Source organism: Cherax quadricarinatus, unplaced genomic scaffold (assembly GCF_038502225.1).
Source record: "Cherax quadricarinatus isolate ZL_2023a unplaced genomic scaffold, ASM3850222v1 Contig2697, whole genome shotgun sequence".
Classification (NCBI taxonomy): Eukaryota; Metazoa; Arthropoda; class Malacostraca; order Decapoda; family Parastacidae; genus Cherax; species Cherax quadricarinatus.
In genome coordinates, this window is record NW_027197723.1 from 9452 (window position 1) to 30860 (window position 21409).

The following is a 21409-nucleotide window of genomic DNA, read 5'->3' on the forward strand; positions in this document are numbered from 1 at the left end:
CCGGAGTCGGTCCACTGAGGATGTACCCTGTAGCTGGTGGGACAGAAGTGTACCGGAGTCGGTCTACCGAGGGTGTACCCTGTAGCTGGTGGGACAGAAGTGTACCGGAGTCGGTCCACTGAGGATGTACCCTGTAGCTGGTAGGACAGAGGTGTACCGGAGTCGGTCCACCGAGGATGTACCCTGTAGCTGGTGGGACAGAAGTGTACCGGAGTCGGTCCACTGAGGATGTACCCTGTAGCTGGTGGGACAGAAGTGTACCGGAGTCAGTTAGGGTCACCTTACCAAACCTGGGAAAGACGCCTAAATAAGGTGCAAGTTTACGTAGCCCTTAACAACCCCAACAACAACAACAACAATGGCAGTTGTTTCAGTTGGCAAAATGAGTCGCTTTTCTTTACACTTCTCTGTAATTCTTTGACTGTGGTGTTCTGTGTCTTCGTCGTCGTCATGTCGTCAGCTGCAATGACCCACAAAAGAAGTGACAGTTTCATTGACGACCTTGACATAAATCCCAGAATAATAGCGAGTGCTAAGAGAGGTGGGAGACACACTGACCAGGATATTGTTTTGTATTTACGGCAAAGATATTTGTTGCTGATTTACCTTTGATGCAGGCGAAGGGCTCTTGATCCAAAGATTTGGAGCTACCCTCATTTCTTATTAAACCTGATTACTTTCCTTTCCCCAGGTGTTGTATTGCCCCTATTTGTTTAGCGCTTTCCCGTGAATATAATAATAATATATTATTTTAATTATTATTAATAGTAATATAAACATAAAAAATCTAGTATAATCTAGGAATCTTCACCTATATTCCATTTTTTCCTCAGCCAATAAATTTCCACCTAACCTGTCAATTTTCACCTAATATAATAATGAATGGCCACCTAACCTGTCAATTTTCACCTAATAATGAATGGCCACCTAACCTGTCAATTTTCACCTAATATAATAATGAATGGCCACCTAACCTGTCAATTTTCTCCTAATATAATAATGAATGGCCACCTAACCTGTCAATTTTCACCAAATATAATAATGAATGGCCACCTAACCTGTCAGTTTTCATCTAATAATGAATCACAATTTAATTTGCCAATTTTCACTTACTCAGACATTTCTAGTCATCACTTCACAGTTAAAACAACTATGACTGACTTCACCATACAGAAATTTAAACTTTTTTGGAATTCAATACTGTCTTAATTTTTCATTAATACAGTACCACCCTTTTTCCAGCTGGTTACGTGTCGGTTTTAAATATTCTCCGAGCGTCACACAGCGAGCTGCAGCGCAAACTTGGACTAGCAACGGTGGACGTTGAACAGCTGACTTCTGCAGTAGCTGCCTATGCTGTTCCTAAACAGCTAACAGGTAGCTTGACAATTTTGCAGCTCTCTCATGTGAAAGTACAAAGATAAAGACACACTTCCCAGATTAAGCTTTTGTGGGTTGACATTTTCTTTTGTGTAGATTATTATTATTATTATTAGTCATATTATTATTATTATTATTACTATCATATTATTATTATCATCATATTATTATTACTATTATTCTCTAAATTTGTGCGGGTCATTCAACCCAAGAAGCGGTGGAGATTGAGTTCTTCACCCACTAAGCGTAAAAGGAGACAACATGCTAGCTAGTTGTGCTCGTCTAGTTTCACTCTGTGTAGACCTTTATCATGACTTCATGAAATAATGAAATAGTATATATCATAATGGGCACTAAAGTGGCATAATTCTTTATCAAACTCTATGCACCTTATATTTTTTTTTAAATGTAAATGTTTGGTATTAGCATACATTATTCTTTGGCTTCCTTTGATTTGTATATAATAGAATGTGACAGAATGTGTTATCAGTACTCATTAACTATACTTTTTAAAACTAATACACACAATAAACTACTTTACAATCGAGAGTAACTGCCCATAGGTGTAAAAAATAGGTTGTAGTCTCCTTCATAATTATAAATGTCTGATTCAGTTTTATAATACTGTTACAGTTGGTGATAAAAAGTTTTTTCCATAAAAACACTGTAACTAATTTTTCATTTTTACTATATATTTAGCAATTATGTAAGTGTATTTATGTAATACTGTAACTGTACTTTATTATGTCTAACACATACTCTAACTATACTGAGTTATATCCTTACTCTTCTTCAGTTTTTTGGTTTTTATACATTTTGCAAGTGGTATTGATATTACATGACATAATAATGTACCTGGTTATCTAATTATATCACGTACAGTGGACCCCCAGTTATCGGCTGTAATCCGTTCCAGAAGGTCGACCGATAACCGAAATGGCCGAAAACCGAATTAATATTTCCCGTAAGAATTAATGGAAATACAATTAATCTGTTCCAAACAAAAATATTCAAAAAAAAATAATTTTTTTAACAATTATGTAAGTATTACATACATTTATTGAAGGCTAATGCTGGCTTCTGGAAGATACGGAGGAGGAAAGAGGAAGGAGTTAGTGTTTGGAAGGGGAATCCCCCTCCATAAAGACTTTAGGTAGCAAAGCCTTCTCTGGGGTTACTTCCCTTCTCTGTCTTTTATTGCCACTTGGACCAGCTTGAGAGTCACTGGACCCTGTCTCACAAAACAATTGCCCAAAGGGCTCTGTTTCTGGCATCTCTTTAAGATTTCCCTGAAGTGGGACAGGGTTTTGTCACTAAACATGTTGCAGATATGGCTTGTTTCAGCTTTGTCAGGGTGGTGTTTCTCTACAAAAGCTTGCACCCTGGTCCACATTGCACACACCTCTTTAATCTCTGAAGAAGGCACCTCCTTCACTCCCTCTTCCTCCTCCTCTGAAGCAAGTTCCTCAGCTGCAGTCTGTTGCTGTTCAAGTTGAAGCTCTTGCAGCTCTTCAGTGGTAAGTTCTTTCCTGTGGTCCTCCACCAGCTCTTCCACATCCTCGCCACTCACCTCCATCCCCAGGGACTTCCCCAGTGCCCAATAGAGTCCACAGGGTCGGCAGGGTCAGGGTCAGAATGAGCCTCAAACCCTTCAAAATTCCTCTGTTGGACACAATCTGGCCACAGTTTTCTCCAAGCAGAGTTCAAAGTCCTGGAAGTCACTCCCTCCCAACTACCAACTACCCTCGAAGAGATAATACACCAACTCAACAACCACACATATGATTCCAACTCCCCCATCAACGTGTTACACCTCTCCAGAACAAGATTCAATGCAGTCAGCAGCAGATTAAGTGCATAACCAACCACCACCAAGCTGAAGTTCCCCAGCACTTTGCTATTTAGCTAAAGCTGGGGTGTGGCTCCAAAATGACCCTGTTTTCCTGGGCACCACCAGCCTTCTCCTGCCGGGCACCTGAGCACCAGCCCTACTCTACTGACACTGCTGCCACCAGCACATCTTGCTCCAACACAACTTCCTGCAGTACCTCTGCACATTACGCTCCAGAGTGGACAGGCCACTCACCTCTGCAACCCCACCTCCTACTCCACCCTCCCAACCTCTTCCATTTTTCCAGCCCTCCCTTCCCTCTTCCTTCCCATCTTCACCAACCCTCAGGTCAGAGAACTTCGGAACTCCCTCCCAAGCCTTACCTATAAGGTAAGGCTTGGGTCAACTGAGTTAAGGGTCAACTGAGTGTCCGAGGTCACTTCAAAGCACTTTTGAAACACTGCTTTTGTATAGAGTTTTTTGAAGTTAGAAATGACCTGCTGGTCCATGGGCTGGAGGAGAGGAGTGGTGTTAGGAGGCAAGAACTTCACTGTGATGAAACTGAAGTCCCTAAACACTTGGTCTTGCAAGTCTGGAGGATGTGCAGGAGTATTGTCCAGTACCAGGAGGCACTTGAGTGGCAATTTCTTTTCCAGGAGGTATTTTTTTCACACTTGGGCCAAACACATCATTAACCCACTCTGAAAATTTGTCTTGTGACCCATGCTTTATGATTAGCTTTCCACATCACACACCATCTATTCTTCATGACATTGTTTTTCTTTAACACTCTGGGATTTTCCGAGTGATACACGAGTAAAGGCTTCACTTTGAAATCCCCATTAGCATTACCACACAACAAAAGAGTAAGTCTGTCTTTCATAGGCTTGTGTCCTGGCAGTGCCTTTTCCTCCTGGGTAATATAGGTACTGTTTGGCATTTTCTTCCAAAACAGACCTGTTTCGTCACAATTGAACACTTGTTGGGGTTCGAATCTTTCAGCCTTTACATAATCCTGGAATTCGTAAACATACTTTTCAGCTGCACATTTGTCAGAACTTGCAGCCTCACCGTTCCTTACAACACTGTGCTTCTTAAATCAATCGAACCATCCTTTGCTGGCCCTAAATTCACAAACTGCAGCACTTGTTCCAGGCATTTTCTTTGCAAGATTCTCATGCAACTGCTTTGCCTTCTCACAAACAATAGACTCCACAACACTGTCCCCCACTAATTCTTTTTCCTTAATCCATAATAATAATAACTTTTCCATCTCTTCCATTATTGGTGGCCTTTGTTTAGTTAGAAAAGTTACTCCTTTTGCAACATTAGCATCTTTGATTTTTTCTTTCTTTGTCAGGATGGATGTAATTGTTGATTTATTCTCAAACTTTTCTATCACTTCACACTTAAATTCCATGGTGTTTCTCACTTTCTTTACCACAGTAACTTTACTAGGAACTTTCATTGGAGCCATGGCTACTTATTTCACAGTTGCACTGCAAAAAGAAAACACTAAAAACAATGGTAAACAAGCAAAATGTTTGGATGTATGAGCAGAAGATTCCTCAGCCACCGAGAGACAAAGCCAAACCGAAGCGCAAGCTGCCCCAGCCGGCGGATGGACACGTCCAAAATGGCCGATAACCGGGCGCTGAAAAACCCGCCGATAACCGAGTTGGCCAATAACCAAACCCCCCGATAACCGGGGGTCCACTGTACACCGAATTAAATTCAGCTTATCTATGTCATTTGCAAATTCAGTAACACTGTAATATTTACACATTGCAGCACATTTAGTACAAATGCAAGTTAATTTAACATGATACATTTGTTTATACAGAGATGGGTGGACACTTGAGGAGTATGGTGGGGAAGCCCATGGTTATGTAGAGCATTTCTCACAATTTTATAAAGAATGTTTCCTTCTAATAAGAAATATGCCATTACACACTGTTTTATGCAATTTTGAAAGGGATTTCTGTTAGTGGGACTTTATAAATGGTCCAAGTCAGACTGAAACATTGTTGTAAGCTCCTCTCTCCTATGTGCGGGTTATTTGTGAAATGTGGCATTTTATTGTACTAAGCTCCTGGAAAGCGAAACATTGCCAACAAATAAAATGTTACATTAGTTGCACTTGTGTCTTTTCACCTAACATATTGTCAGTAATTCTTCATCGAGAGATGAAGAAAGCATTTTATTTCTAGCTTGGGAAATGTGTAACTCAAACAATGGAAATGTTTGCCCCACATCACCACTGGCTGCTGTCAACTTGATGACTTCCTGGGTGGTGGGAGTGCCTGTTCGGGGGATCACGGAAGTAGCAGGCGAGAGTGGGAGTGGGAAAGACCCAGTTTTGCACTGCAACTGGCACTGCATGTCCAGCTCCCTCCCTGCAGTGGAGGGACTTGGTAAAGGTATGGGAAGGCTTGATTGTTGCATTCTTGTCTGTAATTGTTTGCATTTTTTTGTCAGTAATTGTTGAATTTTTGTCTGCAATTGTTGCACTCTTGTCAGTTTATTGTTGTATTCTTGTCTGTATGACCCATATGGGTTTTTGTGCTTACCCTATGAATACAGTACTGTACAGAATAATCTTATCAGTCTGTAATGCTACATTTTTTCTTAGGTGCCACAAGTGCCACAATAAAATGTCACATTAGTTGCACTCGTGTTCTTTTACCTAACATATTGTCGGTAATTCCACCAACGTTATTACATTTTTTCTTTCAAATTCAAATTTAAAATTAATTTTTTATTTATTTTTATGAGGTACAAAAATAATGCAGTTTATATGTAATGAAAACACTGTTGGGCAAAACTAATCCCAATTCTTAAAGATTATTTAGCAGTTAGACATAAACAGAGTAATTGTTTTTGCACTTACATCATAAAAACAAACAATAATAAAGTGTAAATGAGATAACATAATTAAAATGTGAATAGAATTTATAACAATCTTGTTCCTCCCGTCTCTCTCCTCCTCACCTTTCTTGTTATTCCCCTTCATCTTTACTCCTCTTCCTTTTTATTCTTCTTTCCTCCACAGTCTCAGTGGTCAAATAAGCACAGGTATAATGGTAATGTTTTGGAGAAGGTTTTTGTGTGCTTGGGTTCATGGAATGCAAGCCATCATTAGCAGTGTCTTCTCCACCCATCACTACCCTAACTCATGATTGTTTTACCAAGTGCTAGTCTCCCTCATGATTGTATCTAGTGTTTTACCAAGTGTTAGTCCCCCTCATGATTGTATCTAGTGTTTTACCAAGTGCTAGTCCCCCTCATGATTGTATCTAGTGTTTTACCAAGTGTTAATGTGAGTTTTCTTGACTTCAGACAATTAATTTTAGCTTTGTGTGGGTGTGTGTGTGGAAGGGGGGTCCTGCACATGTGAGTGTAGAACCTTTAATGAATAAAGTACCAGATGACATTTTCCTCCCAATGCTCTGGTTTTTAATGACGTTCTTTCTGTAAGCTATAAAAATTTATTCCCTGTCTCCTCCCTCCCTCACCACACCCTCCTCGAATCAGGCATTTAATGTAGTTGTTAATGTAATTGTTAATGTAAAATAAACTTTCGGAATTTAAATTCCCTACTGTCAGGCATTCCATACTACATGGGTTTTAAATGGGGATATCTCAGCTATTCACCAAAATCAAGTACTGAATTACAGATGCCAAGGATTGCATAAATATGTATAATAGAGAGTCTAATGTGCAATTAAATTTTCAAGCTAATTGCACTTCATTGCATCATTAATCATTATTGCCAAAATGACAGTAAATAATATTACAGTGAGGTACGAGAATTGGGTTTCCAATTTTGAAAAGATGTCAAAAATGTAATAGTAATTGTAATAAAAGTCTTGTAATATTCTCTACTATATTTACACAGATACTGCAGATTATTTTGACTGCATATATTGTACTAGCTAGATAAATAACATTACTTGGTTCCATTTATACATTTTGATATTGGTTATCTTTACATAACTCTGTTTATAGCTGTAAATGTCTTCTAATTCTAGGTGTGGCATACATTTGCACTGAGTCACAATTCCCAGCAGCTCGTCTTCAACAACTGGTGAAATACATACAAACAAGTCATCCTGAGGGACCCAAATCTTACACCAATAACATTTTCATTCATCATGTTCCAGATATGGTAAGAGTACAGTAAGTCGTCGACTTATTGAGAATCTTTTGTATTGAGTATAATGTCATTATTATATTATTGTTGTGTATAATATCATTATTATATACAATACAGAAGGTCCCCAACATGTTTGTAAGTCGAGGACTTACTGTATACCAGGCTTATTTCTATGTTCATACTGTAATTTTTTTCTCAATGAACCAGCTGTATCCACATCTTATATAACAATCTAATGTAAAAATTATGCTATTTAATATGGCTGGACACCACCTGTAAGAAGCCATTGTCACGGAATTCTGTAAACTGGCCGAAAATTATTGCCTTCATTGTCGCATAAATATCCGTTGTGCAATCGAAAAAAAAAAAAATTGCAACTTGTATAATTACTACCAATTCAGAGTCATGTACTTATATTCTGTTATATCTATGTGACTCTGATGGGTTAGTCTTATACCTCTTAAAGAATATCTTATCATTTCACGTACACTTTTTAAATTACACCAAAGTGGTTGGGCCACTTACCTTTTATATCCTACCTCTCTCCCCCCTCCCACCCTTTTCCAAAATTTCTATCCTTACCCATCCTTCTTCCTTACCCATCTCACCAAAGCTCTGGTCTGGATACCGATACCAATACCAGCTGTATCTCACCAAGCCAGGGTGACCTAAAAAGAAAGGGGAAAGTTTTTCTTTTTAAATTTAGTAATTTACACAGGAGAAGGGGCTACTAGCCCCTTGCTCCGGCATTTTAGTCGCCTCTTACGACACGCATGGCTTACAGAGGAAGAATTCTGTTCCACTTTCCCAGAGATAAGAGGAAATAAAGAAGAATAAGAACTATTAAGGAAAAAAACCCAGATGGGTGTGTAAATATACAGTGGACCCCCACATAACGATATTATTTCAATCCAGAAGTCTGTTTGGGTGCCGTTATAGACCGAATTTGTTCCCATGAGAAATATTGTGAATTAGATTAGTCCATTTCAGACCCCTAAAAATACACCTACAAAAGCACTTACAAAAATAAACTTACATAATTGGTCGAGTTGGGAGCTGATCGTTATCCGGGGGTCCACTGTATATATATATATGTTCGTACATGTGTAATTGACCTAAGTCATACAGTAAATATTATGATCAGTAATTTTGTGGCACTGTAACAGACTATTGAATGAGTGATAGTGCATGTATTTTCTTCTTTTTTTCTTGGAGGGTCACTCCCTTAGTGGAAGATGGCCAGTCTGTTAAAGGAATAATTAAATACTACATACTGTGAGATTTTGTCATCTCCAAACTGTCAGTGTTATTGTAGAGAAATAAAAGAAATAGGCAGTAAGACTTCATGGAGAATTAGGTACTGAATTATATTAATTGTTGAGAGGTTAGATATGTGCTACAAGGGGAGTGAAGAAAGGAAGTGAGAGGAGATTAAAGGAAATTTTGAAATTGGGGAAGTGGAGAAGAATCCTTTCTTTGTAAACCATGTGTGTTGTAAGAGGCTATTAAATAACAAAAAAAGGCACAATATTGTGACTGGAACGATACACAAATAACCCACACATAGAAGAGAGGAGCTTACTACTACTACTACTACTTGCTGCTGCTGCTGCTGCTGCTGCTGCCGCTGCCGCCGCCGCAGCAGCTGCCGCCGCCGCTGCCGCCGCCGCTGCCGCCGCCGCTGCCGCCGCCGCTGCCGCCGCCGCTGCCGCCGCCGCCGCTGCCGCTGCTGCTGCCGCTGCCGCCACCGCCAAGTCCAAGTCGGACCGAAACGTCGTCATAAGCTCCTCTCTTCTATATGCGGGTTATTTGTGTAAGAGGCTATTAAAATGCTGGGAACAAGGGGCTAGTAACCTCTTCTCCTGTATAAATTACTAAATATAAAAAGAAGAAACACTATCGTTTCTTCTGTCTCAGGTCACCCTGCCTCAGTGGGAAATGGCCGGTGTGTTAAAAAAAATGAAATCGGATGATTGCTAAGGATATATGTATCCCGTGGATTTTTTTTTTTTTTTTTACAGGGGAAAAGAGAGAAGAATAAAAATAATGGAAACTATATGGTGGTATGAGAATAGGCTAATGACTGTTTAAGGAAAGTGTGCATTTAGCTGACAATGCAGTAAAATAGTTTATCTGTGCATAAGTCTCCTTGTACTGTAGTTTAGTATGTAACCACTGACATAACCCCCGTTTATGCAATATATGGTAATGTACATCTTTCTGTGCTTTTTGGCCAGACTAACACAGCACATCCAGGGGTGAACCAACAGGTACATTGAGTTTTAGGCTCACACCTATTACAAATGTTTCTCTACAATCCAGTAGGCTTATTTGACCATGTTAGATCAGAATGAATGGAGGAAGGTGGTGTTTGGGATTGAATGTGTTTGTAAAGCGTGAATGAGATACATGTAATATTTTATTATTATTATTATCACACTGGCCGATTCCCACCAAGGCAGGGTGGCCCGAAAAAGAAAAACTTTCACCATCATTCACTCCATCACTGTCTTGCCAGAAGGGTGCTTTACACTACAGTTTTTAAACTGTAACATTAACACCCCTCCTTCAGAGTGCAGGCACTGTACTTCCCATCTCCAGGACTCAAGTCCGGCCTGCCGGTTTCCCTGAATCCCTTCATAAATGTTACTTTGCTCACACTCCAACAGCACGTCAAGTATTAAAAACCATTTGTCTCCATTCACTCCTATCAAACACGCTCACGCATGCCTGCTGGAAGTCTAAGCCCCTCGCACACAAAACCTCCTTTACCCCCTCCCTCCAACCTTTCCTAGGCCGACCCCTACCCCACCTTCCTTCCACTACAGACTGATACACTCTTGAAGTCATTCTGTTTCGCTCCATTCTCTCTACATTCCGAACCACCGCAACAACCCTTCCTCAGCCCTCTGGACAACAGTTTTGGTAATCCCACACCTCCTCCTAACTTCCAAACTACGAATTCTCTGCATTATATTCACACCACACATTGCCCTCAGACATGACATCTCCACTGCCTCCAGCCTTCTCCTCGCTGTAACATTCATCACCCATGCTTCACACCTATATAAGAGCGTTGGTAAAACTATATTCTCATACATTCCCCTCTTTGCCTCCAAGGACAAAGTTCTTTGTCTCCACAGACTCCTAAGTGCACTGCTCACCCTTTTCCCCTCATCAATTCTATGATTCACCTCATCCTTCATAGACCCATCCGCTGACACGTCCACTCCCAAATATCTGAATACATTCACCTCCTCCATACTCTCTCCCTCCAATCTGATATCCAATCTTTCCTCACCCAATCTTTTTGTTATCCTCATAACCTTACTCTTTCCTGTATTCACTATTAATATCTATGAAGGAAAGTCAATTTGTGAGATTAGAGTTTGAAGATTAGATGTACTGTGCCTGTGATATTTAGCTAGGTAAGGATGTTGTGGTTCAGACCATACCATGCTGCCTATGGCCTTTTGAAATGATAAGCTTGCTAGCAGATGAGAGTGAATGTGTGTTTTTCTTTGGGTCAGTCTATTTTGACATGGTGGGAACCAGCCACTGTGTTAAAAATAATAATACAGTAATGTATTTGAAGGAAAGTCTGGTAGATTGTGTGCGATACCAGCTTCCTCATCTCGTTCCTTCTCGCCAAGTGGGACTGGTGGTGATAGATTCTGTTGCTGCTGCCTTCCGAGCCGAAGACGGAACAGAGGTAAACAAAACTCTGCCTCTCCAAACACTGGGCTACAGATTACACCAACTTGCATCTTCACATAATGTTGCTGTTCTAGCAATTAATCAGGCGAGTGTGATATTTGTATATATTTTTTTTTTCATTCTGAGCATTATTGTAGTTTTTATCCAGATTTTTATGACTTTTTCTATATGTAACTTGTGATTTTTCTACTTTGATGAACTTTAGGGTTACCCATAATGTATTTTTCCATGATTTATTCCACTAAGATTATGTATCATTATCTGTTTTTATTTTTCTACATTCCTGCATGATTTCCACATGTTTGGTTTTTGCGACATACAATTAGTGATGACTTTCCTTAACTGAGAACTAACACACAATAATAATGATAGATAAACATAATAATGTATATGAATGGTATGCAGTACTGACAAGATGAAGAATTAGACACATGTGCAACATCTGGGTATCTTTATTTCAACATTTTGCCAGCCAGTGGTTTTATCAATACAGTTCAAGGACATAATGTGAAGACTGTAGAACTATACTATACAAAAGATGAGGTAATCAGCCCCTCAGCCTTGGAGGTGGTGAAGAGCACCGTAGGCTTGAAGAATCTCATCACCAACTCCAAGGCTGAGAGACTGTTTACCTAGTCTTTTGTATAGTATAGTTCTACAGTCTTTCACATTATGTCCTTGAATTGAATTGATAAGGTCAATAAAGATACCCAGATGTTGCACATGTGTCTAATTGTTAATAAATGTATTGATGCCCATAGATGGATGCAGCTACACTGTAGTATTGTAATCATATATATAACAGTACCCTAGGTAGTAGGTTGGTAGACAGCAACCGCCCAGGGAGGTACTACCGTCCTGCCAAGTGAGTGTAAAACGTAAGCCTGTAATTGTTTTACACGATGGTAGGATTGCTGGTGTCCTTTTTTCTGTCTCATGAACATGCAAGATTTCAGGTACGTCTTGCTACTTCTACTTACACTTAGGTCACACTACACATACATGTACAAGCACATATATGCACACCCCTCTGGGTTTTCTTCTATTTTCTTTCTAGTTCTTATTCTTGTTTATTTCCTCTTATCTCCATGGGGAAGTGGAACAGAATTCTTCCTCCGTAAGCCATGCGTGTTGTAAGAGGCGACTAAAATGCCGGGAGCAAGGGGCTAGTAACCTCTTCTCCTGTATATATTACTAAATGTAAAAGGAGAAACTTTCGTTTTTCCTTTTGGGCCACCCCGCCTCGGTGGGATACGGCTGGTGTGTTGAAAGAAAGAAAAGATGGTAGGATTGCTGGTGTTTTTTCTGTCTCATAAACATGCAAGGTTTCAGGTACGTCTTGCTACTTCTGCTTACACTTAGGTCACACTACACATACATGTACAGGCATATGTATACACACCCCTCTGGGTTTTCTTCTATTTTCTTACTAGCTCTTGTTCTTGTTTATTTCCTCTTATCTCCATGGGGAAGTGGAACAGAATTCTTCCTCCGTAAGCTATGCGTGTTGTAAGAGGCGACTAAAATGCCAGGAGCAAGGGGCTAGTAACCCCTTCTCCTGTATATATTACTAAATATGAAAGGAGAAACTTTTGTTTTTCCTTTTGGGCCACCCCACCTCGGTGGGATACGGCTGGTGTGTTGAAAGAAAGAAAGAATATAACAGTACAGACTTACTGCACAGCTAAAAAAAATTGTTTTACTCAAGGGAGAGGCTACAAGTCACCTAATAATAACATTATTTTTTCCAGGTAACAGCTGTCATGGGAAAGCAGAGTGTTTATGGTCTTACTGGAAGTGTAACTCCTGCACTGGGCTTGGCCTGGGCCAACTTAGTAACAACGCGGCTCTTGTTTACTCGGACTAACTATTTTGTTAAAGCCATTAAAGCATTGCCTGTTATTGGCAGCAAAAATAAAAACCCAAGCTGGAACTTGAGCAGTGCTGAAATGTCTAAAGAATTTGACCTTGATAGTGCCAAAAGAGCTATTGAATACAATGTTAGAATACTGGAAGTGATATTCTGTCCGTGGTTAGAGAAAAAATCGTGTTCGTTTGTTGTTACTGAGAGAGGACTTGAGAATGCAACTGTGAGTCCTGAGGATTTATGCTCATCTTCAGTCTAGGACATAACATACTAAAACCTTAATATTATTTTTTTACTCTCTGGGTATGTAGTTAGTCACTATTTTTTCAAAAAACTGCTCTGTACTTTAATGAAAATAATTGCTTTTCATATTACCCTTCGAAAGGGATTTATCTGCTCGGGTAAGGAGGACCTAATAAGAACCCTGCCAGTATATTCATAGACTAAGAATACATTGTTTTAATATGCTTGCACTGAGGTCTTGACCACCCAACAAAATAAAAACTGGAGTTAGTAATGTAGGTAGAATTACCGACAATGTTAGGTAAAAGGACACGTGCAATGGCGGGTCCGGGTTCGATTCCCAGCATTGGGTGTGTTTCTTTATACCAGTTGTCTATGTTCCCCATCAGCTAAATGGGTACCTGGGTGTTAGTTGACTGGTGTGGGGCACATCCTGGGACAAAACTGACCTAATTTGCCCGACATGCTCTGCATAACAAACAGCATTCTATATAGTAGTATGCTATTGATGTCAGCTAGGCCTGTATACTGTGTACATGTAGTACTTGTAGTAAATAAAGCTATTACTGTATTATTATTATTATTATTACATGTATTATTATTATTATTGTGACAACGTTTTACTTGACAAAGCTCTTTTAGAGCAAAACGTTGCCACAATAAAATGTTACAATAGTTGCACTTATGTCATTTTACTAAAAGTAACTGGAGTCTTATTTCCATTGTGGTCCTTCAGTCTTTTCCCCCAGGATGCCACCCACGCCAGTTGACTAACACCTAGGTACCTACATACTGCTAGGCGAACAAGGACAGCAGGTGTATGGAAACGCCCACCGTTTCCACACATACTGGGGATTGAACCCTGGACACAGTGTGAGGTGAGAGCATTGCCAACCAAGCCATGGGGCACCTGTTGTGTATAGTAATGTTGTATAATGTTATAACATATCTTCACTGCATCAGCATTTCTTCTTATTATGAAGCTTCTTAGTCTATTATTTTCCTGGGAATGTGATAATATCTCTTGTGTGGCCTTGAATTATCCTCACCTCCTTTAAAGGGTTGAAGCCCTTGAAGGGTTCTGTTATGTCAGTGAGGGGTTCTTGATCTTGGGAATAGGACCTGTGCTTCCCTTCCTTGGATTTGAACCTGAATGCCTCCCATATTTTCAGGTGCTGTATAACCCCCTACAGGTTTAACTCTTCCTATGAATGCAGTAATAATACAGGGGTGAGGATGATGCAGTGCAGAGGGCCACCTGAAGTGTGATGTCAACATATTTCTGGCAAGACAGTGATTGATTGAATGACAGTAGATGTGTTTCCTCTTATTTTTCCTGGGTCACTCTCTGCCTCAGAAGAGACAGCCAGTGTTTGAAAAATGTTATCTGAGGTGCATCAGGAACGACAGGGAAACAACACATGATGCTGGTAAAATAGCTGACCTTTCCATTTCAGTAAGGAGTGCCTTGATGCCCATGAAGGGCTCTTGATCCAAGGACTTGAAGCTACCCCCTTCCTCGGATCCAAATTGATTACTTCTTGTTCCCTATAAACTGGGTGACCCTGGAGTATATCTGGTGGGTGTTCCAGGGGCCAATGCCCTCACGGCTCGGTCCATGACCAAGACTCATGGTGGATCAGGGCCTGATCAACCAGGCCATGATCCACCCCTACAGATTTAGCACCTCCTTAGGAATATAATACAATATAGAACAAGTAATTTATAAAGCAAGATTTGTAATAATTTAACTTCAGATCTTACATGTTGAGAAGGAATTTAACAGCGCTGTTATGAACCTTGTGGATTTTTAGTCGCTTAATTGTGATTATAATAACCATAGTGTGACCTGTACCACTCAGAGAAGGTTCCTTGAATCAAGCCTGAAGTCCTTCCATTCCCTGAGGCATCATATGACCCCTGTGGGTTTAGTGCTTCCCATAAATGTAATAATATAGTATGAATTATAGGAGTTTAGTTTTTTTTTTTTAGCAGTTTTCTCCCACCAAGGCAGAATGACCCAAAGAAGAAAATACATTAAGATAAGATAAGATTTCATTCGGATTTTTAACCCCGGAGGGTTAGCCACCCAGGATAACCCAAAAATGTCAGTGCGTCATCGAGGACTGTCTAACTTATTTCCATTGGGGGGTCCTTAATCTTGTCCCCCAGGATGCGACCCACACCAGTCGCCTAACACCCAGGTATCTATTTGCTGCTAGGTGAACAGGACAACAGGTGTAAGGAAACGTGTTGAAATGTTGCCACCCACCGGGAATCAAACCCGGGCCCTCCGTGTGTGAAGCGGGAGCTTTAGCCACCAGGCCACCACCACCACATTCACCATCGTTCATTCAACTCCCTGTCTATATAGAAATGTTTTGCTATAATGATCTGATTACTTTCCTTCTGCAATTTGCCAGGTTAAAGTAGTTGAAAGACTCATGCTCGGCTTTTGATTCAAAGAATTAGAGATACCCTTGCCATCCATGGCTCAAGCCTGATAGTCTCCCATCCCCCCTCCAACCCTCCACCTCCTCCCCACCACCTCCTCCCCACCACCCCAGGCACTGCATGACCTGTGTGAGGGGTGATGCTTCAGCCATTCAGTGTAATTACATATTATCTCCAGCAATACACCTATTACCTACCAGCATCCCTACTACTACTACTACTACTACTACTACTACTACTACTACTACTACTACTACTACTACTACTACTACTACTACTACTACTACTACTACTACTACTATACTACTATACTACTACTATACTACTATACTACTATACTACTACTATACTACTACTACTACTAATACTACTACTATACTATTACTACTACTACCACCACCACCACTACCATCACCACTACTACCACCATTACTACTACTTCTACCACCTCTACCACTACTTCTACCATCACCACTACCACTGCTATTATTACTACCACTATTACTATCCCCGCCACCACTACCATCACCACTCCACTACTGCCATAACTACCACTACTACCTTCACCACTACCACTTACTATCACTACCACCATAACTATCATCACTATTACCACAACTACCACTATCTCTACCATGTTCCCAACCCAGTATCAAGCAGTACCTCACCCCAGTACCAGGCAGTGCATCCCCACCCCAGTATCAGGCAGTACCACCCCACAGCAATACCAGGTAGTACCACCCCACCCCAATACCAGGCAGCACCTCACCACCCCACCCCAGTACCAGGCAGTACCTCACCACCCCACCCTAGTACCAGGCAGTACCTCACCACCCCACCCCAATACCAGGCAGCACCTCACCACCCCACCCCAGTACCAGGCAGTACCTCACCACCCCACCCTAGTACGAGGCAGTACCTCACCACCCCACCCCAGTACCAGGCAGTACCTCCCTACCCCAGTATGAGGTAGTGCCTCCCCACCCCAGTACCCGACAGTACCACCTCCCCCCAGTACCTCCACTCAAGTACCAGGCACTACCTCCCCACCCCAGTACCAGGCAGAGAGATCACGAAGGAATAGTCAGCATAACTTCCGGGCTAATAAGGCAGCAGCTGCTCCCACACCTGCACACGTGGGTCTGCCCACACCTGGGTCTGCCCACACTTGCACCCCCCTGGGTCTACCCACACCTGGGTCTACCCATATCTGCGCACACCTGGGTCTGCCCACACTTGCACACCCCTGGGTCTGCCTACACTTGCACACACCTGGGTCTGTCCTCATTTGCACACCCCTGGGTCTGCCCATACCTGCACACATCTGGGTTTGCACACACCTGGGTCTGCCTACTTGCACACACCTGGGTCTGCCTACACCTGCACACACCTGGATCTACCCATACCTGCACACACTTGGATCTGCCCATACCTGCACACCTGGGTATGCCTACACTTGCACACACCTGGGTATGCCTACACCTGCACACACCTGGGTATGCCTACACCTGCACACCTGGGTATGCCTACACCTGCACACACCTGGGTATGCCTACACCTGCACACACCTGGGTATGCCTACACCTGCACACACCTGGGTATGCCTACACCTGCACACACCTGGGTATGCCTACACCTGCACACACCTGGGTATGCCTACACCTGCACACACCTGGGTATGCCTACACCTGCACACACCTGGGTATGCCTACACCTGCACACACCTGGGTATGCCTACACCTGCACACACCTGGGTATGCCTACACCTGCACACACCTGGGTATGCCTCCACCTGCACACCTGGGTATGCCTACACCTGGGTATGCCTACACCTGGGTATGACTACACCTGCACACACCTGGGTATGCCTACACCTGCACACACCTGGGTATGCCTACACCTGCACACACCTGGGTATGCCTACACCTGCACACACCTGGGTATGCCTGCACCTGCACACACCTGGGTATGCCTACACCTGGGTATGCCTACACCTGCACACCTGGGTATGCCTACACCTGCACACACCTGGGTATGCCTACACCTGCACACACCTGGGTATGCCTACACCTGCACACACCTGGGTATGCCTACACCTGCACACACCTGGGTATGCCTACACCTGCACACACCTGGGTATGCCTACACCTGGGTATGCCTACACCTGCACACACCTGGGTATGCCTACACCTGCACACTGGGTATGCCTACACCTGCACACACCTGGGTATGCCTACACCTGCACACACCTGGGTATGCCTACACCTGCACACACCTGGGTATGCCTACACCTGCACACACCTGGGTATGCCTACACCTGCACACACCTGGGTATGCCTACACCTGCACACACCTGGGTATGCCTACACCTGCACACACCTGGGTATGCCTACACCTGCACACACCTGGGTATGCCTACACCTGCACACACCTGGGTATGCCTACACCTGCACACACCTGGGTATGCCTACACCTGCACACACCTGGGTATGCCTACACCTGCACACACCTGGGTATGCCTACACCTGCACACACCTGGGTATGCCTACACCTGCACACACCTGGGTATGCCTTCACCTGCACACACCTGGGTTTGTCCTCATTTGCACACCCCTGGGTCTGCCCATACCTGCACACATCTGGGTTTGCACACACCTGGGTCTGCACACACCTGAGTCTGCCCACTTGCACACACCTGGGTCTGCCCACACTTACACCTGGGTCTACCTACACACACCTGGATCTACCCATACCTGCACACACCTGGATCTACCCATACCTGCACACATCTGGGTTTACCCCACACCTGCACATTCCTGGGTCTACCACACCTGCACACTCCTGGGCCTACCACCTGCACACCTGGGTCTACCACACAATTACATCTCTTGATCCAAGGAACTAAAGCTACCTTCCCTTTCCTCGGATGAAACCTGATTTTCTCCCACGTACACACACAAGTACCAACACAAAAACGAACACGTACCTGGAGTTTACCTGGAGAGAGTTCCGGGGGTCAACGCCCCCGCGGCCCGGTCTGTGACCAGGCCTCCTGGTAGATCAGAGCCTGATCAACCAGGCTGTTGCTACTGGCTGCACGCAAACCAACGTACGAGCCACAGCCCGGCTGGTCAGGTACCGACTTTAGGTGCTTGTCCAGTGCCAGCTTGAAGACTGCCAGGGGTCTGTTGGTAATCCCCCTTATGTATGCTGGGAGGCAGTTGAACAGTCTCGGGCCCCTGACACTTATTGTATGGTCTCTTAACGTGCTAGTGACACCCCTGCTTTTCATTGGGGGGATGGTGCATCGTCTGCCAAGTCTTTTGCTTTCGTAGTGAGTGATTTTCGTGTGCAAGTTCGGTACAAGAACAACCACACGTACAAGCACGTTTAAATAGCCAAACACAATTGTCTCTTCAACTGTAAACATATTGAAGCTGTGTGTGTGTGTGTGCTCACCTAATCGTGGTTGCAGTTGTCGAGTCAGCTCCTGGCCCTGCCTCTTCACTGGTCGCTACTGGGTCACTTCCTGCTCCATGAGCTTTATCATACCTCTTCTTAAAGCTATGTATGGATCCTGCCTCCACTACATCACTTCCCAGACTATTCCACTTCCTGACAACTCAATGACTGAAGAAATACTTCCTAACATCCCTCTGATTCATCTGAGTCTTCAACTTCCAACTGTGTCACCTTGTTGCTGTGTCCAGTCTCTGGAACATCCTGTCTCTGTCCACCTTGCCATTTCCTCTCAGTATTTTATATGTCGTTATCATGTCCCTCCTGTCCTCTAGTGTCGTCAGGTCGAGTTGCCTTTAACCTCTCCTCGTAGGACATACCCCTTAGTGTGTGTACTCACCTAGCTGTGGTTGCAGGGGTCGATTCACAGCTCCTGGCCCCGCCTCTTCACTGGCCGCTGCTCGGTGTGTATGTGTGTACTCTTGTGTTTGTGAGGGGTCGAGACTTAGCTCCTGGCCCAAATGAATGACATCTCTATTAAAATTAATTTAGCGTTTCGAAATTTATGTAATAATTGTACTTCAAAAATAATTGTATAAGAAAAAAATGAGAATCGGGACACAAATTGATTAATATTTCTTGATATCAATGGTATATAATACCAAGAAGTTGAAGAATTAAACTCGTGTGCAACAACTGAGTGTTTCATATTGACGTTTCGCCCACCAGTGGACCAAAACAAGACTGAAGAGGTACATTAGGTGATCAGTCCCTCAGTTTGTTGAACAGTTGTTGTCATGTGAGTGACGGTCAGTGAGTCAGTCTGCACAAGAGCAGACTGAACTGGGTGTTCCTGGGTGAGTTAAACTCATAACACTGACAGAATACCAAACATGGAGGTGTTTGGCCTACAACAGTGTCAGCAGATCAATCTACAACACTAACTTCTCTTCTATATGAATGGCATACAATACCGACAAGTTGAAGAATTAGACACGTGTAATATCTGGTATCTTTATTTGTAGATGCCCTTAGTAAGTAAGTTTATTCAGGTATACACACAGTTACATAGAATTATCATACATAGCAGCATATGTGTAGAGAACCTGGGATAACCCAAAAAAGTCAGACAGAGTGACTTATTTCCATTGGGCTTGTGGCTTAGCGCTTCTTTTTGATTTATCACTGATTTCATCATTGCTTAGTTAATCTTAAGTTAATTTTAAGCCAGCCCGTAATGCTATGCATAGTATAAGTGGCTTTGGCATACTGCTCTTACCTGTATTTGTTGTACCTCTGTATGTGTGCTCAAATTTTTAAATAAATAAATAAATAAATTATAATAATAATTCATTTGTAGACGTTTTGTCACCCAGTGACTCTATCAGTACAAATTCAAGGACATAATGAAGACTGTAGAACTGTATACAAACGACGAGGTAATCAGTCCCTCAGTCTTGGAGATAGTGAAGAAGAGCAACGTAGTCTTGAAGAATATGAAGCACTGGATAGGTTAGGTTCCTCAAGGTAGGTTCCTTGATGCTGGTGTTGGGGCTCTTGATCTAGGAAATTGGATCTGTGCTCCAGTTCTCTGAATTGAGCCTGAATACTTTCCATCCCCCCACATGCGCTGTATAATCCTACGGATTTAGCGCTTCCCCATAGGTAAGGTTCGTCAGGAAACAAGACAAGTGTTTCCTGACGAGGGTCTTAGTCATACGATGACCCACAGCTGGAGCTTATGGTCATCTGACCGAAGCCTTCCACTGGTTTACCCATCCACCCCTTTAAAAAATAAGGTTTTAATTGTAACCCATTTGTCCTACCTGAAGCACAGGCATGAAGATTGACACTTATATACTGGCATCAGATGAGGGACTTACTGCAAGTCCCTCATCACACTGCAACATCATGGAATCTTGGTTCAAAGGACATCTCCACAACCATCTTAACTACTACTGGCCCATCCCTTGGGTATTACCTACTTTCACTGGGAAATCCAAAAACCAGTAACAATACCTTCGTCTGCTGCAACTTTGGAGTCCAGTCCCTGGACCAATTATGTACCTCTGTAATCTTTTGACTACCGCCCACAGGATGGGTATGGGGTGCATAATAAACATTCAAATTCAAATTCAAATTCAAAGTTTATTCTCTATAAGGATTACAATGCTGAGTTTACAGAAATTTAGTTATTGTTTGGTTTACATGTAGTAAAATTGTGATTACAGTGTACCACTAGAACCCTTAGCATGGCTAGGCATTTCGGGCATACTTAGTTTTATTCTTAATTGTAAAATAT

At 42.5% G+C, this 21409-nt stretch overlaps 1 protein-coding gene across 1 annotated transcript; it reads left to right on the top strand.

Annotated features, from left to right (window-relative positions):
• Nucleotides 1–213: 213 nt before the first annotated feature.
• Nucleotides 214–14919, top strand: LOC128702185 (DNA repair protein XRCC3-like). Its single transcript, XM_053796284.2, is given in 10 exon segments — nt 214–541; nt 1243–1377; nt 5422–5459; nt 5462–5506; nt 5508–5573; nt 5576–5617; nt 5619–5631; nt 7243–7379; nt 10963–11169; nt 12836–14919. Coding segments are annotated over 10 exon segments (1371 nt in total). The 5' UTR covers nt 214–228; the 3' UTR covers nt 13211–14919.
• Nucleotides 14920–21409: the final 6490 nt, after the last annotated feature.